The sequence below is a fragment of the Pleurodeles waltl genome, chromosome 2_1, assembly GCF_031143425.1.
Source record: "Pleurodeles waltl isolate 20211129_DDA chromosome 2_1, aPleWal1.hap1.20221129, whole genome shotgun sequence".
Classification (NCBI taxonomy): Eukaryota; Metazoa; Chordata; class Amphibia; order Caudata; family Salamandridae; genus Pleurodeles; species Pleurodeles waltl.
The window spans coordinates 559,854,273-559,876,586 of NC_090438.1; the positions used below are offsets into that span (position 1 = coordinate 559,854,273).

General features: G+C 43.9%; 1 protein-coding gene across 8 annotated transcripts in view; it reads left to right on the forward strand.

Annotated features, from left to right (window-relative positions):
* The window catches only part of ARPP21 (cAMP regulated phosphoprotein 21), a 309,256-nt gene extending 295,585 nt beyond the window's left edge, over positions 1 to 13,671 (forward strand). For all 8 annotated transcript variants that reach the window (XM_069214895.1, XM_069214912.1, XM_069214885.1 and 5 more), the window contains 2 exons: positions 1,524 to 1,675; positions 12,862 to 13,671. In XM_069214895.1, coding sequence (XP_069070996.1) covers positions 1,524 to 1,675; positions 12,862 to 13,119 — 410 coding nt within the window. In that variant the 3' untranslated portion in view covers positions 13,120 to 13,671. The remainder of the gene's footprint in view (positions 1 to 1,523; positions 1,676 to 12,861) is intronic.
* Positions 13,672 to 22,314: the final 8,643 nt, after the last annotated feature.

The following is a 22,314-nucleotide window of genomic DNA, read 5'->3' on the forward strand; positions in this document are numbered from 1 at the left end:
ATACCCGTAGCACTGAGTAGTGGTACTGAGTGAGCACGTGCATGTGGGAGTGCTTGCATGAAGACCACATACTATTGAGTACATCCACCGGCATTGTTGCTTTACACGTTGGATTCTTGACAATTGGATACTATGTTTGACATTGATTCTACCCATGCGGCCTTGGCCCATGGTGCTGCCTAAAGTGTTTCATGACAAGAAGCTCATGATTTTTATGTTATGTTAATTAATGTTTGTTTTGAATACAAACTGTGTTTATCTACCACACCTGTGAAGTTGCTTTTGTGACACTCAGTGCATTTATTGCATGAGAGTGCTGTGACAATATTTTACATATTGCCTCTATGATAAGCCTGACTGCTCAGTGACCAAGCTACCCAAGGGTGAGCGCAGGTAATACAGTGAGTGTAATCACCCACCCCTGACGGGGGCCTCACCACAGCCAACCAGAACATGGCATCTCCAACACAGCTGCTTTGCAGCTAGGGCATATTTTATTGTTCTGTCTCATTATAGTTTTCGGTGAAACCCTCCCTTCACTGACTGTGTCATTGGTGACAACGGAGCAGGGCGTTCCCAGATCAGGGCGTTCCCAGATATGAGTTTGATAATGCTTTTCAGTTTTAACAATGGTGGCATTGATGCATGTAGAGTTGTAGGTCCTTTGCTGGTGCTGAATTGTCTTTCTAATTCACAAGGGTTGCAGAACCTTAAAGCATCTGAACTTATTTTAAAGCTTAAAGACTATAGAGATTAGTCTCCAGGTCTTTTTTGAAACACAGTTGCTTGGGTTCTGATCTTAGGATAGCCAAATCAATGTGCTCCTAAACTAAACCCTATGTGCTACTCACTTCATATTAAAGCTCTGTACCGCAAAGGGGTCCTGCTCAGCTGTGGATTTCTACACCTAGCTTCTCTCCGAATTTGCTGACATTTACCCAAACCCTGGGCCACGCCAATGTATAAAAAACAGATGAAAATTCGGGAACTACATTACTGAATGTTTATTTTTTTAATGATGTTAAGATACACATTAAACTACTTAAATAGGATTCCTTAAATAATTACTTATAATTTTCTGCTATCTATCCCTTTCTTCAATATACTAAAAACAGCTTGGGGTTCTGAACTGCTATAGGGAATATGAAAGTGAAGAGGTTCTTTGATATACATCTATCCGACATGATTATGTTTATAACTCAGGATCAGGTTACATTGAGTCAGACAATAATTTGCATTTTGGAATAAGATTGGTGCACTGAAAAATAAGTGGTAGAATAAAGGTGCACATTTCTTTTTGTATCCTTCCTCCCATGTAATGCTCCACAGAAGTAAATGTTAGTATTTTCTAGGTTGTTTAAATGCTGTTTCAGTAACAAATTATTTTCTACAGACCGAATATATGAAACACAGGTGTGATCCAACTCATTTTATTTACAACTTATGAAAATACCAATTATTGTATTTGAGGCAATGTACTATGCCATTAACTAACCTGAGTTGTATCTTTTGTTTACCTACAGGGTTCCAGCCTGTCTTACCAAATCAACAACAGGGGTTCCAGGGACTCATGGGGATGCAGCAGCCCCCACAAAGCCAGAATATGATGAACAATCAACAGGGAAACCAGGTGCAAGGCATGATGGTTCAGTATCCTACCATGTCGTCTTATCAGGTATTTAACAACTGGTAAATTTTCCACAACTCCAGTTATAAATTAGGATCTGATTCACTAAGAGAAATGTGCACATTTATATTTATGCATATGTATATTAACTACTTCATCTTTTATGTTTCCACCCAATCAAATAGGAGGGAAAGGTCTTCCCCAATGGCATTTACAACAAGTAATTTTATAGCTCCTTTTTTATGCTCTGCCTGCTTGGCAGACATGTCTACTACTAGGGCATGAGCCATCATAGAGCCAGCGATTGCCCTATGGGAAGGTATAGGGAAATGTGTCTGTGTGTGTGTTGTATGAATATTAGAGGTTGCAAGTAAGTAGTTATAATTAGGACATAGGGCCTGATTTAAAGTTGGGCGGGCGGATTACTCCATCACAAACGTGACGGATATCCAGTCTACTATATTATGATTTCCATAGGCTATAATGGGATTGTAATACGGTGGACGGCTATTCGTCATGTTTGTGATGGAGTAACCCCCTCCACCAAACTCTAAATCAGGCCTATTGTTTCCATTGGAAAATGATTTTTTGTTTTGCTAATGACCACACATTTTTCAAAACTAGTGTGTTACTCACTTCAGCTGCTGTCTGGAAGGTTTCAGAGAGATTTGTCAAATGTGGGTCAAGAAAAAGGTAGGGTCTCAAAACATGTGTCCCTCATGCAGTTTCACAAAGATATTTTAAGCATGACTACAGCCCGAACTGCTTAAAAGAATGACACCAAATTTTTCCAAAAGCTAGATCTTGGGCCAGAAAGAGTTTCACCAGTTTCAGAGTTATTAAAGCTAAAATATTTATTTATATCTAGAGACAGGGAGGGTGCGCAATCCTGACAGGTCTTAAAATGAGATTTGATTGGCTGCCACCACATCAACCAGGAATTGGTGGCAGCCATCTTGAGACTCTGACTCAGCTGAGTTCCAAGGAAAAATATAAAAAAAGACAAGGAGGCAAGAATACCCTGACCCAGTAGGCCTGGTGGGGGGGCCCACAAGGAACCCACTAGGGCCCATTTTTTTTTTTTAATTTTCCCACAAATCCTCCAAGGATTCATGGGAAACTTTTCAAAATTTGGTTTCCTGTGCTTGTTTTTATTAGTCCCCTAAGGTAGGTTAAGTCCTGGGGGGATTGTAATTTTGAAATATGGAAAGGGGTGCATGTGCCCCCCTCCCCAGTCTGCTTTTGGCCACAGGGACCCTATTCCCCCGGGCCTGGCCATAAAAATGAAAGGGGATGGGGGCTGCACAGCACCCTCCCAGGACGATATTGGCTCTGGGGACCCCATCCCCTAGGGCCCAGCCTTAGTTAAAATGGGGAAGGGGTGACCGTATGCCTCATGCTGCGGGCATGCATCTAATGGCGAAGGGACATGCAACCCCCTCCTGGAGCCATTAGAGGCACTAGGGACCCCATCCCCCCAAGGCCGGCTCCTGCTATGCACACTTCCCGGGACATAGTGGTTTCACTGCCCACAGTGGTGGACGTAGATAAATCTGTGTTTGCTCTTGCTTGGTGGAAGCAATGTCAAGGCTACACCCAAGTGAGAGCAAACACTAAGGGGGTTATTACAACTTTGGAGGAGGTGTTAATCCATCCCAAAAGTGACGGTAAAGTGACGGATATACCACCAGCCGTATTACGAGTCCATTATATCCTATGGAACTCGTAATACGGCTGGTGGTATATCCGTCACTTTACCGTCACTTTTGGGACGGATTAACACCTCCTCCAAAGTTGTAATAACCCCCTAAATCTGCTCCCAGCGGGCTGTAGCGTGAAAAATGCTTCTGCCCGCTGGGAGCAGACTTTTCATCTGCTTACCTGCTTGCATTGACGCAAGCAGGGATACAGATGAAAAAAATGCTTCTGCCCACAGGCAGCAGCATTATTAGCTGCTCCCTGCCAGTGGGAGCAATGCCGGCTCCTGCTGGAGGTGGGAACGAGCTGGGGCCACGGGGGCATTAGGGCTCCCCCCATGACTCCACCAAAGATGCAGTGGGTGGCCTGCGTGGGATCCAGGGAACCCACCTTTTGATGGCCAGGTTCGGGGGTACTGGTCCCTGGGGCTAAAATCGGTTTGGGACGGGGGTTATGCATCCCTCTCTCCTATTGCTAATTGGCCAGGCCCCAGAGGGTTACCTAGGGCTGACATTGGCCCGATGAGGGGGAGGCAAGCTATAGTTACCTTTCCCCATTCTAACCTTGCTCCTGATGTTCAGCACCCATCTTGGTACTTGGTCTCCTGTGCTCCTTCTGCCACCCACTGTTTATGTCATACATTTTTCTGTTTTGCTAATTCGCTTGCTCTCAGTTTCCCCCACCAAACTCTTTGTCAATAGCCCAGCTCTCCTCCTTTCCTGACAAAATGATTGGACCCAGGATCCCATATTTCTACCTTCCTCGTGGTCTGTCCATACCCTAAACATCTTTGTATATGTAGCACACCATCCTCACCTCTTATCTGTACCTCATTTCTTGGTGACTTCCTTTGTGTTGGTCAGTCCCTTGACCTCATTTGCCTCCTGTCCCAATGTCTCTATGGTTTCCAATATTGCTCATCCTCTGTCTCTCTCCCCACCCTGCCTATGACCTGTCTCCTGTTGCTGAGTCGTCTGTATCTCTATCCCCTGAACCCTTACTGAGAGCCATGCTTTTCCTGTCACTATAATGAAAGATGAACCTATCTCTCCTTTTCTTTCTCCATGATTTGTCTTGAGATCCATCAAACTCCTTTATATATCAGATCCATCAAGCTCCTTTATGTATTGCATCCCTCCAAGGCCGGTAATTGCACTTGTGATATAATAATGGGGAATGCAACAGAAAGGTGGATAACATTTTTGCATGTTCTCTCTTCCTACCTCCAGCCTTTGTTGCATACCTCCCTTCAGTTGCTTCACTTGGTGTCAATATCCAGTTCCTGCACTGTCACTTTCATGATGTTTTGTCATCTTCCAACCCTCTTCTGTTTATCCCACCCATTTCCTGACCATGAGCTACAATTCTACCAGACCCATCATTGTCCTTTGCTCATTTTTCTTTACCCCATCCTGTGTCTTGTTATACCACCCTGCATTATGTAAACCAAACTTTAGCCTGGAGTAGGAGGTTTGTCGCCTATACCGTTGTAATGTGGAAAGCCCTTATTGGAATAACAGGTCAAAAGTGTATTTCTTATATAGAGTATATTTAGAGTACCCTAATACATACATTGTTAAGTTGCACATTGCACTTCCAGACTGATTTATTGTAAGATACAGTTTCTTCTGTTTTAACTATCATGTGTTTTCTGGTAACAAATTCATATGTATTTTGGTGTTTTCTCTATAGTTTTTGATCTTTTCCTAGGAACAAGGCATAGCTCTACCTCTTCCATTTTGTCCAGGAAGTCTTTGTTTTTCTTTCATGTGAACGTGGAAATATCCTGGCAGATACCAACTTCTCTGGGAATCTGCTTTGATTTGTGTCCACCAGTCGCTATTTCCATTCTGTAGTCACTCAGAATGTATTTAGAAAGAACTTTCAGAGGTTTGCTTCTTTGATCACAATATGTAAGGTCACAGTCTTTTAGTGACCTGTAGATTTCAGGGTTACACTGTTACCCAAGCTGTATTTCCCAATAGGTTGCTTAATGATTTCCTAGGTCCTGTTTCAGGTTCCTAAGGGAAATCCCTTCCTTATACAGTTATGCTGCAGGGTTCTGCTGCACTTCCATAGGATTCTGGTGACTATTCAGTTGATTTACTTATTTGATACTGTAGTAAACATTATCTCAGAAAATCTGGGCTACACTGCTAAGAGGTCCACCATGTGTGCCCCGGTGCAAGGGGTGTAAATTTCACCTCACCGGAGTTATTGATTCTGAGGGTTCCGTTAATTCCATAGGTGCAGAATTACCACAATTATAGGTTAAACCATGAGAATCCCCTGAGTGATAAGGAAATATCAGGTTAATCAGTAATTCTGGGTGCGAGTTCCACAATTGCTCAGTTTCACCCTCAATTTCCCCCAGGGAACTTTGGAGGAAATATGACATGTGAGAAGTAACTTCATGCACATTATAATTCCCTTTGGGACCAGTAATGGGATGAATCAATATTTTTGGCTTCTCATAATGAAAGCCTTCATCTGATTTAAACACAAAAGGTACATAGGTTGTTTTCAGGGAACTCACTTGTTAGTCTTTTGGTACATCACCAGTATGAAAGGATTTTGGGAAAAGACACCCCACCTACGATTCTTTAAAGCTTGGGTCACCTGTGTATTATCCCCATCTGGGTACGTAAGTACCACCATGATTGTTTTAACCATTGTTTGTTCAAACTATTTATTTTTCTGGCTATAAGCAGGGAACAAGAAATTTTATGAGAATGTCTCAGGGTATATTCTAAATAATTATTTTTTACTCAAAGGGTATCCTGGGTCAAGTAAGAAACCAGAAAAAGGATAGTTCTTGAAAGCAATGTTTCATACATACATTTAGAATTAGTCAACATGTTTTAGTCATATCTGGTTCGCAAATTTGTCATCAGCCTTCTTAGAGTTAAGGAGATCCCTACCTAAACTGCATTTGGTCTCATACAAAAAAAGTACAGGCAAAAGGCTCTGATACCTATATTTTTTTTTAAATAGATTAGCCTCATTGGGGTTTGTCTTACTTCCTCAGCATGGAGGACGGGCACCTCCTTGTAGTCACAGGTTCATCAAGAGTAAATTGCATCCTTTTAACTTATTCTGGCCCCTTCTCCATTGTGATGCATGAAATCTGATGTCTGAATTTTGGATGCACATCTGAGCATGTGTGTTTACCAGTTCCCCACTCCATTCTGTGTTAATTTACCACCACTCCTTCACCTCTTACTGTGATGCTCGTTCTCCATAGCATGGCCGGGTCCTACCCATCGCTTAGTCAATGTCTGTGCTTCATTAATCTCCTTTGCTACTCTGTCATGGTGTTTTATCTCATATACCCTTCACTCTTGCCTGATTTCTATATCTCAGCACTTTAGTGCACCATCCACATCCTTTTTCTCCCTATGCCATTAAGATGGCTAGTACCCCACATGTCTACAGTTTAGCACACCTGCATGCCATATCAGCAGTTTAATTAGAATGTACATCCTAGAGAGCATCATATTCTGCCTTCCTAAAAAATTCCTTGTTCATACTTTTAAGTGTAGGGCTGGCTTGTCCATTAAGTCAGGATACTCAGGGAAATGCTCATCTACAACACAAAATATAAATTACATTGAAACAATAAGTATTTGCATCCATGTAATACAGGCATACAACTTGGCACTTGGAAGAATATGCTTCATATTTTAATACATGTGTTGTGATTAATTAATATTACATTCAGAGTAAAACTGTCTGTAACTTGTAACAAAATCCCTTGGTTTATTTAGAGAATGCCTCACCAGAATTGAGAAACAGGGTATGTGTAATAGCCACATTTACAGCTAAAGTATTTGTTCGCAGCTCGACCTATGAACAATTTGAGTCATACATTTAGCTGCTATCTCACATGCCTCAGGTATGCAAGGGCATACCTTGTGTACATATTTCACAGAGGTTAATTCCAACAAATATTAGTGTAAAACACAATTTGTTTGTGTATTATGCATAGGAAAAATTTCAATTTCCATGCTTCATCAAAATTTAACCAGGCAGCTATTGAGTGCGGAGTCTATGGCATATTTGCATACCAGAACCTGAAGATTCTGCCATAAACGTCAGCTGATTTCATAGGGCTCAGATAAGGGTCTGATCATAGGGATTCCGTCTGAGAGCAATCAGAAGGCCTCTCAGGTCTGAGATAATGTGAATGGGTAGAGGCCCTATATACTATAAGGGACTCACTCGCTATGGGTCTTTTGATTTCAGTAGGCTCTGATGGGGATACTGGGTGTCTGCAGTGAAGGCCTTTGAGTCAGAGTGAAGGTCTGAAGAATAGTAGTAGGACGAATGGAGGCTAGATAAAAAGTGCTCATGTTTATGTGTCATGATAATGGATTGGAGAGCTAAATATATGGGTTGGAGGGTTTTGGGAGACACAGAGGTTCTCTGAGCATAGGTTGAGAGTTTCTGATGGCTACACATGGCAAAGATTTTCAGATGGCTCTCAGAGGGGCTGTGACTGGCCACTGTACGTCTGTAAGTGTTGGTAATGGGAACTTTGGAAATTGTAGAATAGGTCTTAACTCTTCAAGAGGATCTTTCCTTTGTCTGGCACAGGGCCTTTCTCATAGCATTTAGATTGGGCCGCTAAAAAACAGAAGATGGGTATCAAATTATTCTCACATGGTCTCTTGAAGAACAGCTTAGAGCTTTGAAGAGAGTTTGGAGGCTTGTGGATGTTTTTATGGGACCTGTGGGGTAATATAGAAGTTACTGAACATTTACGGGCTCAAGTGCAAAACTAATAGTTTGCAAAAAGATTCTGAAATTGTCAACATAATGTCTGCCATTCAGTCAAGGGACACTGAGCTGTAGCTCAGGAGCCCCAATAGCTGACCACAGGGGTCTGAGAGTCAACACACTCATTGTGCTGGCTAGCAGTGGTAGTCCAACTGTTAAGGGGAAATACTGAGTTAGCTGAGGGACATTGAGGAAAGTGCGGAAAGTGGATCTTGGTAAGAGCTCAGTGTAAGTTTGAAGAACTCAGAAAGCTAGTTGATGAGCTCTAAGTTTTGACCGAGGGTCTCTGTGGGTTGGTCGGGGGTCAACTGATAGATTCAGAGGCTGAAGAAGGTTTCTGTGGGTGAGACTAAGTGGCTCTGAGGGCTGAGTGAAGAGCATCTAGGGGTAGCAGAGAGGAAAACAGGTTGGAGAGACAACAGAGGGTCCATGTAGAGTAGCAGAGGCATTGTGGAGGAGCTGAAGAATACTAGAGTGAGTCTGAGGACTGGCTGAGTGGCTCTGATTCTCTATAGAGCAGTAAAGGAGTTTGAAACCCGGGGCAATTGGGGCCTGAAGTGGGCCATAGAGGAGTGGAAGGTGGTCTGTGTACTCAGGTCACAGGGTAGCTATAAGCGTTGCAGCCAATAAAAATGATTTAAAAAGTGGCAGAGTGGTATAAGATACAGAAGATGGGCCTTACATACCTGCAGAAGGCATCTGGCTGGGAGAGGGACTCTGAAGATCAATAGAGGTATGGCTTTTGTGTTCTCCTCAAGCTCTAAAGGATATCAAGGGGCTCTGGATGCTAACCCCATGGGTGATTTGATGGCTGATAGGAGGACCAGAGATCTGGCTTAAGTCTCAGATGGCAGTAAGGCTGGCTGAAAGGCTGTATGGATGGGATGGCTCAAGGACTGGATGGCAATGGAGCCAGAATGCCATGTGAATGGTTCTAGTCCAAAATGTTTAAGTTGCAAATCATTATCATCATTGTCATCAGGTGTATTGATCTAATTCTGTTCAAGTGACCCAAGAATACAACTACTAGAAAACATTAGGTTTTAAAATGAAAACCCAGGATTGGAGACTTGGGGGGTCATTTTGACCCCGGCGGGCGGCAGTCGCCGCCCGCCTGGAGGGAACCGCCATATGGCCGCTCCGCGGTCGAAAGACCGCGGAGGCCATTCTGGCTTTCCCGCTGGGCTGGCGGGCGACCGCCAGAAGGCCGCCCGCCAGCCCAGCGGGAAACCCCTCCCCACGAGGAAGCCGGCTCCGAATGGAGCCGGCGGAGTGGGCATGTGCGACGGGTGCAGTTTGCACCCGTCGCGTATTTCAGTGTCTGCTAGGCAGACACTGAAATACACAGTGGGGCCCTCTTACGGGGGCCCCTGCCGTGCCCATGCCATTGGCATGGGCATGGCAGGGGCCCCCAGGGGCCCCGCGGCACCCCCTACCGCCATCCTGTTCCTGGCGGGCGAACCGCCAGGAACAGGATGGCGGTAGGGGGTGTCAGAATCCCCCATGGCGGCGCAGCAAGCTGCGCCGCCATGGGGGATTCCAAGGGCAGCGGTAAACCGGCGGGAGACCGCCGGTTTACCCTTTCTGGCCGCGGCAGAACCGCCGCGGTCAGAATGCCCTTTGGAGCACCGCCGGTCTGTCGGCGGTGCTCCCGTGGCCGGTGACCCTGGCGGTCACCGGCCGCCAGGGTCTGAATCAGGCCCTTGGTGTTGTCTTTATGTTGAACAATGCTGTACAGGGCGCAGAAGATCACAGAGGATTTCAATGGTGCTTTGTGTAAAGGCAAAAGGGTGCAAGAGTCAATGTAAGACTAATGGTTTTGCACAAATGTGCTTGGATATGTGTATGTAGATGGCTCTGGGTAGACTTTGGGTCAAGGTGATCTGCCTCAGGTAGCATAGAGGGGAGTATAGAAGAGAGCAGTACCAGAGGAGACTAGATAAGGACATTGATTTGTGGACAAGAGCAATTGAGAGTAAGAGCTGGATGGGCAGTGCACCAGGGTTTTCAATGTGGCTCTCTACGTGAGGCTATTTTGAGAGTAGTATGGAGAGGACAGCATAGAGGAAGATCTGGATTAGACTCAAGTAATAGTGGGGCTGGTAGGGTAGTGAACACAAAGGATTGAGTGGAGTTTGGCAGAGGTGGTGGGTTAGAAAGGTGTTAAGTTGGGGTTTTAAACTCTGGCTTTATGAAAGGGTTAGGATGGTGCTAGAAAGATAGAGGGTCTGTATGAAAACAGTGATGAAGGGCCTGCTTGGGTGGGTGTCCAAGAAGTCCTCAAGGCTGTTTATGTTTTATGCATTAAGAAAAACATGTTTATCTTCTCCTAGAAACAGGGTTGACATATAGCAACTAACTGCAAACTTCAAGAAGGACTTGCATTACAAAATTGACTGTTTTTTAAAGAATAATAATGCTTTCATCCCTCTGTCATTGCTGCAGCTTTTGACTCAGGCAATTATATTTGTTACCATAAATATTAGTATATGCAAAGATAAATATTAAATCAAGAGTTTGTAGTTCATTCACTTAAGATATCTTGAGGACATTAGTGTAAATGTATACTTTACATTGGTAGTCTCAGATATTTTTGAAAGTACAGATGCTCACTGAGGCTGTAGTTTTAACTTTTAAAATAAAACCTACTGTGCGCTTTCGACTAATGAGTTTGAAAACGTCATTGGCCATCATAGGAGTGCAATATTGGAATAAGCACTTTGAGAAAATCTATGCAGAAAGAGCAATAAAGCTTTGATTGTCACATTCTCAGTGTGGGTTTGCACTATGACATCACAATCTATTTGAAAGATTAAAAAGAAGGTTTTTGTTTTCACACAATGCCCTATTCTTAAGCATGCATTCTGCCACTGAGGTTTCTTATTCCCCAGCTGCAGATGCTGGAAAGAAATGTGTGTTAGATTTGTGGAATGAAATGGGAAACATAATTTATCATGTAATGTAGGAGACATGTATTTGCCAAGCACATTACAAACCGAACAGCAGACAGACACCAGTAGTAGTTATACCCTTGCTTTACTGTATGTGCTATGTACCAAGGCCATAATATTTCAGCACTGCACGACTTAAGGAGGTATATAGTTAAAAAAGGAGATTTAGTAGATGCAATATTACTGTAGGTCAATATTATGGAGCTCAATATAGTGGCATACAAGTAACACTACTTGATTCTGATATGGAGAAAACAATTTAAACTTTGATGAAAACGTCTGGAAGAGTAAAAGCAACTTTTTATTACCTGCTATTTTCACACCAGTTAGGTATTTGTTGATGAAATAGTACAGAATTATAGTGATGTCTATTTGGTATTTGTCTAGCAGCCAACTCGACTATTGTCACCCCAGGTAAATTACTGCTTCCCAAGGCAAAGGTATTTTTCGGGCCACTATCCAAATAGTACATGTTCTCTGTTACTTAACCAGCAGCTGGGTAAATTAAATTGTTTCTGCTATTTGCAGGGCCTGCAGAATGTAGTACATAACCTCTCCTTGTTGGTCTACCGCTTGGTAAATAGTGAACTTTCTTTGCTATGTGCATGTAAGGGTGTGCAAAATTTACATAATTTGTTTTTGCACATTTAAACCAAATTTCTTCAAAATGGCCCTAAATTATGGTTAATGACATAAAATGTAAATCTGTCTTTTCACGCTATATTTGAGCACAAAATGCATAAGGATGCATTTTTCCAAATGTTTACCACAAATGAACAGTTTTTTATAAATCTTTAATCATGAATGGTGCACAATTATTCATAGTGGAACTTTGCATAACAAGCGTAACACAAATTTCCTAAAATTGCAGAAATTATGGTGTTATATATTAGATTATACCCAGGCCTATTGGCATAGGCATCATTGCAGTTCTGCAAAATCTTTATTGTCTAGTGGTAGGGTAAAAAACAAGGTTATTTTGCTATTTCCATAGCTCCTAGCGACAGTGCATATTCTCTGCTTTAACCAGCAGCTGGGAAAATATTGAACTTTCTTTGCTGTTTAGACAGTTCCCGGCCAAGCAGTGCCACATATTTAGCCAGCAGCTTGATAAATTGTGATTTTCCTTTGGTATTTGCTTATCAACCTGCCAGATCTTACATGCTTCAATTATTTAACCAGCAGCTGGGTAAATAGTGAAGTCAACTTTACATGGCCACTGGCCAATGTCTGCTTTTTAGGCAGCACCCAGTTAAATATTGAGGTTTCTTTGATATTTGCACGACTGCCATCGGATAGTAAATAATCTCACTTATTTTTCCCGTAGGTTGATAAACAGCAGAGAAAAGACTCTATTTTCTCAGCAGCCGGTTAAATAGCCACAACCACATTATAAAATGTTGGGACATACTGACAGTGAGGTCTTTTCGTACCTGCTATTACCAAAAGTAATAGATTTGGATTAGACAAAACATTTACAATTGGACAAATTATCTTCCTTCAGTTTTAATACTGATCTTCTTTGAGTGGCAAAGGCAAGAAAAGCCGAATAATAATTCATATTCATTTAAAATAGATCACAACTTTAAAATGTTTAATGTAATGCTACTGTGAGTAGTGATATGTAAGTCCTTGTCAACGAGGACACCTAAATAATGCAACATTTGTATCGACTAGATGTATACGTTGTGACGCAGAACCCAAAGATTACTAGTAATCCTAGATATAATAAAAAATGAAAGAATTTGCATTTGAACAATACGCTAATAACTTGAGTGAATTAATATTACACTATTATAATTTCAGGTACCAATGACCCAGGGATCTCAAGGAATGCCCCAACCATCATATCAACAATCGATAATGCTGCCAAACCAAACAGGTCAAGGAACACTTGCAGCCAATGGAATGCCTGTTTATTGCAATGTCATACCTCCCTCTCCACAGAACAGTTTAAGGTTGGTTGCACCACACTGCCCGACCGGAAATGTTCCAGTTATTTCCGCTAACTGCAGGACAAACTGTTCGAACATTAATACCACAGGATGGCAAGTTAAATACTAAAAGAAGGACGTACAAATATAATGGTGCATTTCTTGACAAATAACCTCTGGCCTTCAAAGAAAGAAGAATTTGATGAAAGATCAGCTGAGAGCTTAATTATTTATGATGCTCAATTGATTGTTACTGGTCAACTGTAAAAAGATACAAAATGTTTGCTGGTTAATGGTGCATATTTTTGTCATGTCTGCTAGATCTGCCTTTATAGCTTAGCTAGTGACATGAATACTTCGAGGTAAGATTTTTTCCTACCGCTGAACAGCACTGTGTAGATTGTAATATCCCTTATTTGAATTAGTTTTGTACTGTGTGTTGTTTGTGGAAATAAAGTATTTAAATCTAAATATATATATATATACATATATATGCATATATATGTGTATATATTTATGTAAATCATAAGATCATATGTACCAAAGCTGCAACGAAAAAAAGAATTGATGAAAGGAAGGAATAATTTATATAAAATATAGAGTTTTTTATGGCTATATACCGTATTGTAGTGTTTAATCACAATAAAACTATTTGACCTCATGGAGAAAGGTCATGTTTCTATCACCTGTTTTGAATCTTCTCTTCTTTAATCAATAATTTAACCCACATGGTTAAAGTGTAACTTAGATAATTTTGTGTAATTAATCTCTTCTTTTAAAATGATTTGCTGCAGATTTGTAAACATTGTCTGGTTTAAAAACAGTTCTTGTAAACCAGATTACAGTCTTCGACACCTGCTCCAAAGTCTTTTCTATGGCTCAGTCCAAATCATTAGTGTTATTTAATGGCAAACGAGGGGTAGCATTGCTAATTTTCTATTACTTACTGGTAATCTTCATTACTCCTGGTTCTGTTGTCCTCGTCCCATTCATCACTATGTGGCAATAACTATCTCCACAACAGAAAAAAGACCACAAAGAATGCTGGGATATCCCCTCCCCAGCTCCTTCCTCTGGGAGTACATAACCAGTACTTACCCAGCATTCCGCCTGCACTACAAAGCCCCCCACAGAAGGTCGGTGGAACGGGAGGGCGGGTGGTCTGTGATAAATGGGAGGAGGAGAACAGGACCAAGAGTAATGAGGATTAACGGTAAGTAATAGAGCATTACCCCCAGGACCCTCTAGTCCTCGTCCCATTCATCACTATGTGGGGAATACCCAAGCAGCCAAAACTGGCCTTCTGAGAACCGGACAGAATCAAAACGAAACCACAAGAAGGGAAACGAGACCAGCAACACTGGAACCCAAAAGAAAGAGGAAGGGAGAAGAGAAAAGAACAAGAACCAAGAGTGCAAGAGATGGCCACGCCAACCAAGAAAAACCCAAAGGGCGAGAGTCAACAACAACTGCAAGCAGAGGGAGAGACAGGAAATGAGGAAGCTGACCCAAAGACACCCAAGCCCAGAGAGATCCAGGCAAGGGAAAAACGCCCCGCTAGCCACAACTCCAAGAAAGAACCACTAGACTCAGGAAAAATCCGAAACCAAAGCGGAACCATAGCTACTGCCAGAGACCGAATGGAGCCAAAAACAAAAGGCTGCGGAAGAAACGCACAGGCCACAAAAGGTTATAAAACACCAGACAGGACACCATAGGAAACAGAGAACAACTCCGGAAAACAACCCAGGAGAGCAGGCCCCCGAAAAGACAGGAAGCCAAACCCAGAAACCACTGTGAACAAGCAGACACAGCCAACTGTACACCAAGCCCCTCCGTCAAAACCAAAGGACGATGGTCAGAGAGCAAACAAAAGGAGGCACTCCACCGGCAGCCCCTAAATACCACTGGGGGGAGTGGACAAGAGAGAAGCGGCTAGCGAACCAGCACTGTATGGTGACTACCAGAAACTGGGGAAGCCCAAACACAGAACCCCCGCACACGGCAACCAAACGGACAGCCCCAGCAGATCTAGAGCCAAACGCTAAGGGGCAGGAAATGTAAACAACCAAGGCCCTGCCACAAGCAACCGTCTGAGAAACCACAACCTCCAAAGCCAACCAAAACCACAAAGCACCCCTGAGGGATCGGACCAGGAGAGTGGCTGAAACAGAAGACAACACCACCGGAGGAAAGAAGGGCAAGAAATACCAGGGTCAAGGAACCAAGAAGACCCCCACCCATGAACAGGAAGCCCATCCAGGGGAAGCAGAACAGAGAGCCAGGAAGCCAGCAGCTGGAGGAAGGGAACATGACCCCACACCAGGTGGAGCAAAGTCTGCAAGAAAAAACATAATGCCTGGAAGTAGGAAAATCCCAGCAGAGGGCAGCCCCCTTCCCACATCTGGCCATAACACCACCAAGAGAGAAAGAGAGGCAACACCCCTTACCCACGAACCGAGACAAATCAGAGGAGAGAGTTTCCAATAAGGAACAGCCCCCAAACGGCTAACAAATCACGACTGTGAACTCCAACAGCAACCAAGGAAAGGATCAGACACAGAGCCACAAAAAACAGCTAGGCTGAATGGACAAACCCTGAACCCAGACCTCTGAATAAAGGAGCAACCGCAGTAAGTAGCCAGGACCAGAGACAAAAGACCCAGAGGGAGGATTCCATGGCAAGAAAAGAAGAGCCTACCAGGTGGTAAGAGTAAGCGTGCCAAGACCCGAAAAAAAAACAGCAATGCAAATAGAACCCCGGCCCGGGATCACAGAGCCGAACATGAACCGTAGACAGCAACAGCATGCAGGAAAGCACCGGAATGGTAGGTCCACCAAGCGGCAGATGCAGACCACGGAACGAACGTGTACCAAGGCAAAGAGGTGCATGCATCAGGAAACCTGAAATTCAAACACACCAACCAAAGGGGCCACTGAAGAGACACCAGGACAGAATACAAGGTGCAAAACGGTCATAGAAAGACACAGGAGACACACCAGAAGAAACAGAAAGATACCCAGAGTCAAAAAGAAGCCAGAAGTAGGACAGAAAGGTGAGAGTGAGGTCCCAAACACCAACCCCCTGTCAAGTATCCCCCACAGGGAAGAGCTGCCACAGCACCAGGGCAAGAAAGATAAAGAAAAAATCCACAGGAAACAAACAAGACAAGAGCCCTCAATATGACACCATGACAGCTGTGGCCCCAGAGAGAATGGAGGAGAACACCAGACATTCACAAGGGACTAACACCCACAGCAGGGAAAACAAAACCCACACAGCAGACCCAGCAATGAGCCAGGAAGGACAACAAGGAACAAGATGTACAGCCGTCATGTAGGAGGACAACAAGACCTATATGCAGGAAAGAGAACCCGGCCCACAACTGACTCAGAGCACACCAAAGTGCCACGAGGGACGCAGAAAGGGAGGAGACACCCCAACAAAAAAATCCAGCCTCCCCAAAGGGAAGACACATTTGAAGGCCCCAAGAGCACGGCCACAAAAGAGCAAGGCCAGCAAGGGGAGAAACTCAAAACAAGAGCACGTCTGACAGGCAGAGCACATCCACCCTGGAGAAAGAACAGGGGAAGCGCTAACTGAAAGCCACACAAGGCAAAGACCAAGAGGCACCAGGAGACGTCCAAGGAGGCAAAGGAAAAGCAACTGCACACGGGAAGCACAGGCTGTAGCCCAGGCTCCCCCGGAATCAGGACCGACCTACCCAAAGTGTGGAAAGAGCTCCGGACCCAGCCATAATCCCAAAAGTGGGGAATGAACAAAGACAACCCAGGAACAGAATGATCCCAACACAGACAGCGTATCAGGGAAATGCCCACAAAGCCATAGATGGGCCGGGAGTGCCCATACACGAGCGCCGGAACGCTGCCCTCACCAGACAGAAGCTAAGGACAGTGACTGTGACCAGCAAACCCCAGGGAATACCAAAACAGAACCCCTGGGGAAAGAACACAGGAAACACAAGCCGCCAAGCAGCACTCACCAGGGCCACCGTCCAGAGTGACAGGAAGGAATTGGCAGGGCTGGAAATGCCGGCAGCTGATTCAGAAAAACGCAGCAAGCATGCATGCCCAGAAACAGTGGAGTCCCACGGAGGAAGTCAGGCAAGTCCCTGTATTCCTGCTGCCTTTGCATTGCATCCAGCCCTCCAACCGGCCGGGAGACGTGCAACGCTAAGCCTTGGCAGACTGGAAACAAGGGCCCGCCCAGCGGCCCCAGCAAGGTCAACATCAGCCACATCCCAGAAAGCCCAGCAGACCAGAAGGAAGCAAGTCCATAACAGCAGTCGTCCAATCCCAGCATGGATGACACCCTTATGATCGCGTCCTGTCGGAAGACAGAAAAAAAACAGGCAGAATGCTGGGTAAGTACTGGTTATGCACTCCCGGACGGAGGGGGTGAGGAGGGGATATCCCAGCATTCCTCATGGTTTTTTTTCTGTCGTGGAGATAGTTATCTCCACATAGTGATGAATGGGACAAGGACTAGAGGGACATGGGGGTAATGCTATGTTACAGCCTCTGGTGTGCTTTACTGCCTCTGTAATTTAACCGATTAGACTGCTGATCTGTAATAGTATTCTTTTAGTTTTAGCAGTCCCACTCATTCAATAAATATATTTAAAAAAGGCACCGTAGCCAGTCGTTGCTACTCAAGGCGAACGTGATTTCTTTACTATGAAATAATCGAGTTAAAAGTGCACATGATATCAATTCTGCTTCCTCTGTGACGAAATCATGCCACTAGTCTTAAGACAGTCAGAAAATCAAAAAATTACTTCAATAAATTAAAGGGAGGTGTCCCAGTCTCCGGGGCCAAATCCGGTCCTGTTTGAAGAGGCGTAATTTAAGTTAATGTACTTATAATTATTAGGCACGTGTTCTTCAGGACGTATTCTCCACGAATTACGTCTTATGACTAAATGTGCAGAGTTAAACTAGTGAAATGGGGTTGCTGACAATTAAGGCCTTTCATAGGGGAAAGACTAAAAATTCCACTACTTGAGAAAACTGAAGTTGCCATTCGACATTCTGAATAGATATCTGGCTGCATGTAATGCAATATTCTTGGGTTTCCATCACTGGAACCGAACAAGGAATCCAATAATTTCCTTTGTCCACAACAGTAATAAAATTCAGTAACTATGGGATTTTCACATTGCAACTGTTATTAATTGAGTTATTCAGTAGTGAGATAGGTACCCTTGACTCTTAGTAAATGCAATCTGGTTGGTTCGCAATACAGTTCAATAAGAAACTTTGCCGGCTAGGTGTGGAAGAAGAATCAAATTCGCTAGAGAAATGAGTGTTAAGTTTAAGCAGTAGCAAAAAACATTAATATTAAAGTTAGGAACATGACAAAATAAATGTCAAATCAGTTTGGAAAAGTCATGAAGAATGGACACAAATGGAAAAATGGTTTAAGAACGGATTAGAAGTACCAGTGTTGAAGTAAGACTCAGCAAGGCCTACTAGTGCAAGTGGTTCACCCTTCTCTGCACAAAGTCCTCAGACCATTTAGGAAGAAGTTGGCACAGAAACTGAAATAAAAGACAAAGTTTATTAAACCTCATGAGGTGGTACTACAGTTCAAACAGCACCCTTTGGTAATGTTTGAAGTAGCACACTGAACTAAGAGAGCATGCTCCTTTTATACCCACGCAGGGGCTAAAAGAAGGTGGTACAATTATAGAAGCAAGACTTACATACATGTTAGGTCATATGGAAATGAACAGTTGACAGGTAGGAGGGGCTAACACTTTTAAGGACTAGTTGACACATTACTGTCTGTTACTGATTACTAACAGCTGCAGATCTTACTGGGCATGTGCGAAAGTGGGAGATGCTAAATATAACTTGTCACTAGACAGATTTTCAAGAGTAGTTAACAGAAAGGTAGGACAGTGCACATGGCGAGCACATGGCATAGAAAATGGCTGCCATGAATACAAAATGGATTCCGCCAAATGTTCACAATAGTTGCTAAATACAGGATGTCTTCTGTTAATGCTTAATCTAATCGCTATTAAATTACAACACCAGATGTATGGGGTTATAAACGTTTAAAGAAAGACACCAGATAAACTTCAAGATGCCAACTTAACTCATTATTTGTAGAAGATTAGGAACTTGGTTCGATTCCAGGTTGACCAAAATGGAGCAGGAATCAGGTAAGCCTAGTGAATCACAAAGTTCAATTAAGTTAACTCCAGATATAGTTAGTTTTCTGGTTCCCAAAATGTTCCAGCAAGACATGGAAGAGTGTTGAAGTTTGGAAGGCCCCTCTGAGATTCATATGTTATTGATGAGATGCCTCTGAAGCCTTCAGTTTTGGTGCCAAAAAGCTCTGGGCAAGATAAGGTCTGACCTCATAGCTGCAGCCATCACTTTACCACTATTCTATGTTTCACTTTGGTATAGAATCCTACATTTAAGCTTAGTAACTTTTTTAATTCTTTTTTTTCTATTAGCATGGAAAGTCACGAGTCTGTAGCTAGTGGGGCGTCAAAAGATTATTCACACCCTTGCCATGCACTGCTAATTGCCCCACATATTACAGCATTACTGACATCTTCTACGACATCATTGATATTATCACTGTACATTTGTGATCAAAATTATTGATGAGAAAACTGTGAATGGCGTGGGCGTAAGTTATAGTAACCTTAGAGCAGGACTTACAATTTCTTAAGATAAGTATAACTATAACATCTGAATATATATACATATATGTATTCAGAAGTTATAGTTATCTACTGGCTCTGCCACTAGGTAGTTATAGTTAGGACCATGTTTCCATAGAAAAAGCATTTTTTGACTTGCCTATATCTTTGGCACCATTTGAAGAATCTTCATGAAATTGTCCAAAAAAAGTGTCCCAGTGAATGTTGTGCACAGAACGTTTTAGGATGATCCATCAAGCGGGGTCCGAGAAAAAGTGTGGGGGGCAAAAAGGTTGTGTTTCCCACGTTAATTCCCATAGGCCTTTGAACAAGGCTACAGGAACCACTGGACAGATTTACACCAAATTTTGAAGAAAGCTAGGTTTCCAAATGCAGATTACACTTTTGCTTATTTAGTTAAAATCCATCCAATAGTTTAGGAGACATTAAAGGGAAAACAAATTTATATATCTGAGGTTGCGGCGACTTAGCGAAGATTAGGAGCTCTTCCATGACAAATGCACAGCTTTGATTGGCTGCCAACACTTCAACCAGGAAGTATTGGCAGCAATATGGTTCCTGGCTTCAGCCAAGTCCCACAAAAAAAGTACTCACAGCTCCCACCAAGTCACAGCAAACACATTGCTTGGATGAAGTGCTCTCACTTCATGTGAGACGTTTCCTCTGTTTCCATGCCTGCGTTGATGCAGGGAAACAGAGGAAATTGCTCTCACAGAGAGGGAGCTGCTTTATATATTGCCTCTCTGTGATAGCAATGCTGATTCCCACAGGAGGTTGGGAGCAGTCTGGGACCTTGGGGGCCTTTAGGGGTTCCCCCACGGTTCCCAACATTGTCACTGGGTGACCTGGGGGCACCCAGTTCACATGGGTGGGCCCCGGATGATATGGTCCCTGGGGCTGAGATTACCCCTGAGGAGGGGCCCATGTGGCCCTACTCCCCCGAAAAAAAAAAAGAATAATTAGGCCAGGCTCCACAGGATGTGGTCCCGGTGGGCAAGATCGGCCCCGGGGAAGGGGGTACATGGCCCTTCTTACCAAACAAAAAAAAAAAATATGCCAGGCCAAGGGGTGTGGGGTCATCAGGGCCAAATTCAGCCCTGGGAAGGGGGGCCATGTGACTTCCTCCCCATTCAAAAAGTTAATATTTAGGCCAGGACCTGAGGAATGGTGTCTCCGGCTGAGATTGGCGCTGGTGGTGGGAACCCAAATGGCTTCTCCACAAGATAATTAATAATTTGGCCAGGCCCTGGGGGATGAGTTCCCTGGGACTAAGATTGGTCCTGGGGTGGGGGCTACACTGCACCCCTCCCCCCAAAAATATAATAATTAGTGCAGATCCTAGGAGATGGGGTCCCTGGGGCGAAGATGGGCCCTGTGGAGGGGGGCATGTGGTCTACCTCCCCAAAAACTGAATTCTTAGGCTAGGCCCCAGGGGGTGGTGACCTCGGGGCCTTGATCGGTCCTGGGGAGGGGGCCACGAGGTTCCCCTCCCACCCAAAAAAGTTATTAATTAGGTCTTGCCTAAGGTGATGTGGTCCCCAGGGCCAAAATCGGTTAGGAGAGGGGGAATGCAGACCTGATGCCAATAACTACTGTGCAATGCCACAGGCAGTGAATATGTGGGGTTGATTGGGTATAGGGATTGGAAACAAGACCTGGTCTGTGACTGCAGCCAACCCCTGGGGTTGGGTAGTTATACGGTCTGGCCACAGGGATTGGTGTTACATTACATTTTAAAAAGCATAGAAATTCACTGAAATAAACAAAGCTTACAGGGACGTTATAGTTAGGAAATAAAATTTAAAATAAAAACATAGAAATTCACTTAAAAAAACAAAGATTACATGGATCTGATTTAGCCGAGTCCCAGCAAAAATGTAAATAATAAGAAAACAGGCTAAGGTACGGACACCATGACCCCTTAAAACTGTAAACTTCGCACTTGTATAGCGCACTACTCACCCGTCAGGGTCTCAAGGTGCTGTACGCATATACCGCTGTGGAACCCCTCCTGGCTTTTCCCTGTGAGGTGCCCACTCCTGGACAGCCCCAGGGTGAAGCCAGGCATCCAAGCGCTGTGAGGGTCGTTGTGGAGATTAAGCAAGCGATTGCCCAGAGTTACAGAGTGGGACCCATTAATTAGATTAGGCACTGAGGCAAGAATTATCTGGTCCAAGGGAATTGAGCCCAAGACCCACCAAGGTGGGAATTGAACCCTGGTCCCAGGACAGATCTCTGCATTAGGGTCTGCTGTTGTAACCATTGTGCCACACTTCTCCACCCCTTAGCTCTCAATTTTTTTTATAATATTCGGCACATGTCGTGGCAGATCCGCCAACATTTAAAAAAAACAAAAACAAAAAGGGGCTCCTGAGCTTGTTTTTTAAAAAGCCCTAGGGTGGGCCAGGTCTCAGGGGCATTGTTATTTGAATGCAGGGGGACACTCATCCCCTCGCTGCTTTTGGGGACTACCACCTCCCTGGGGCTTTCTGTACATTTAATGCGGGGGTGCATGCCCTCCTGATGCCCCAGGGACCCCAACTTCCTCAGGGCTTTCATTAAATTTGATACAGGAGCTAACGCACCCCCCCCCGCCGTCCTGGGGACCGCCACTACCTTGA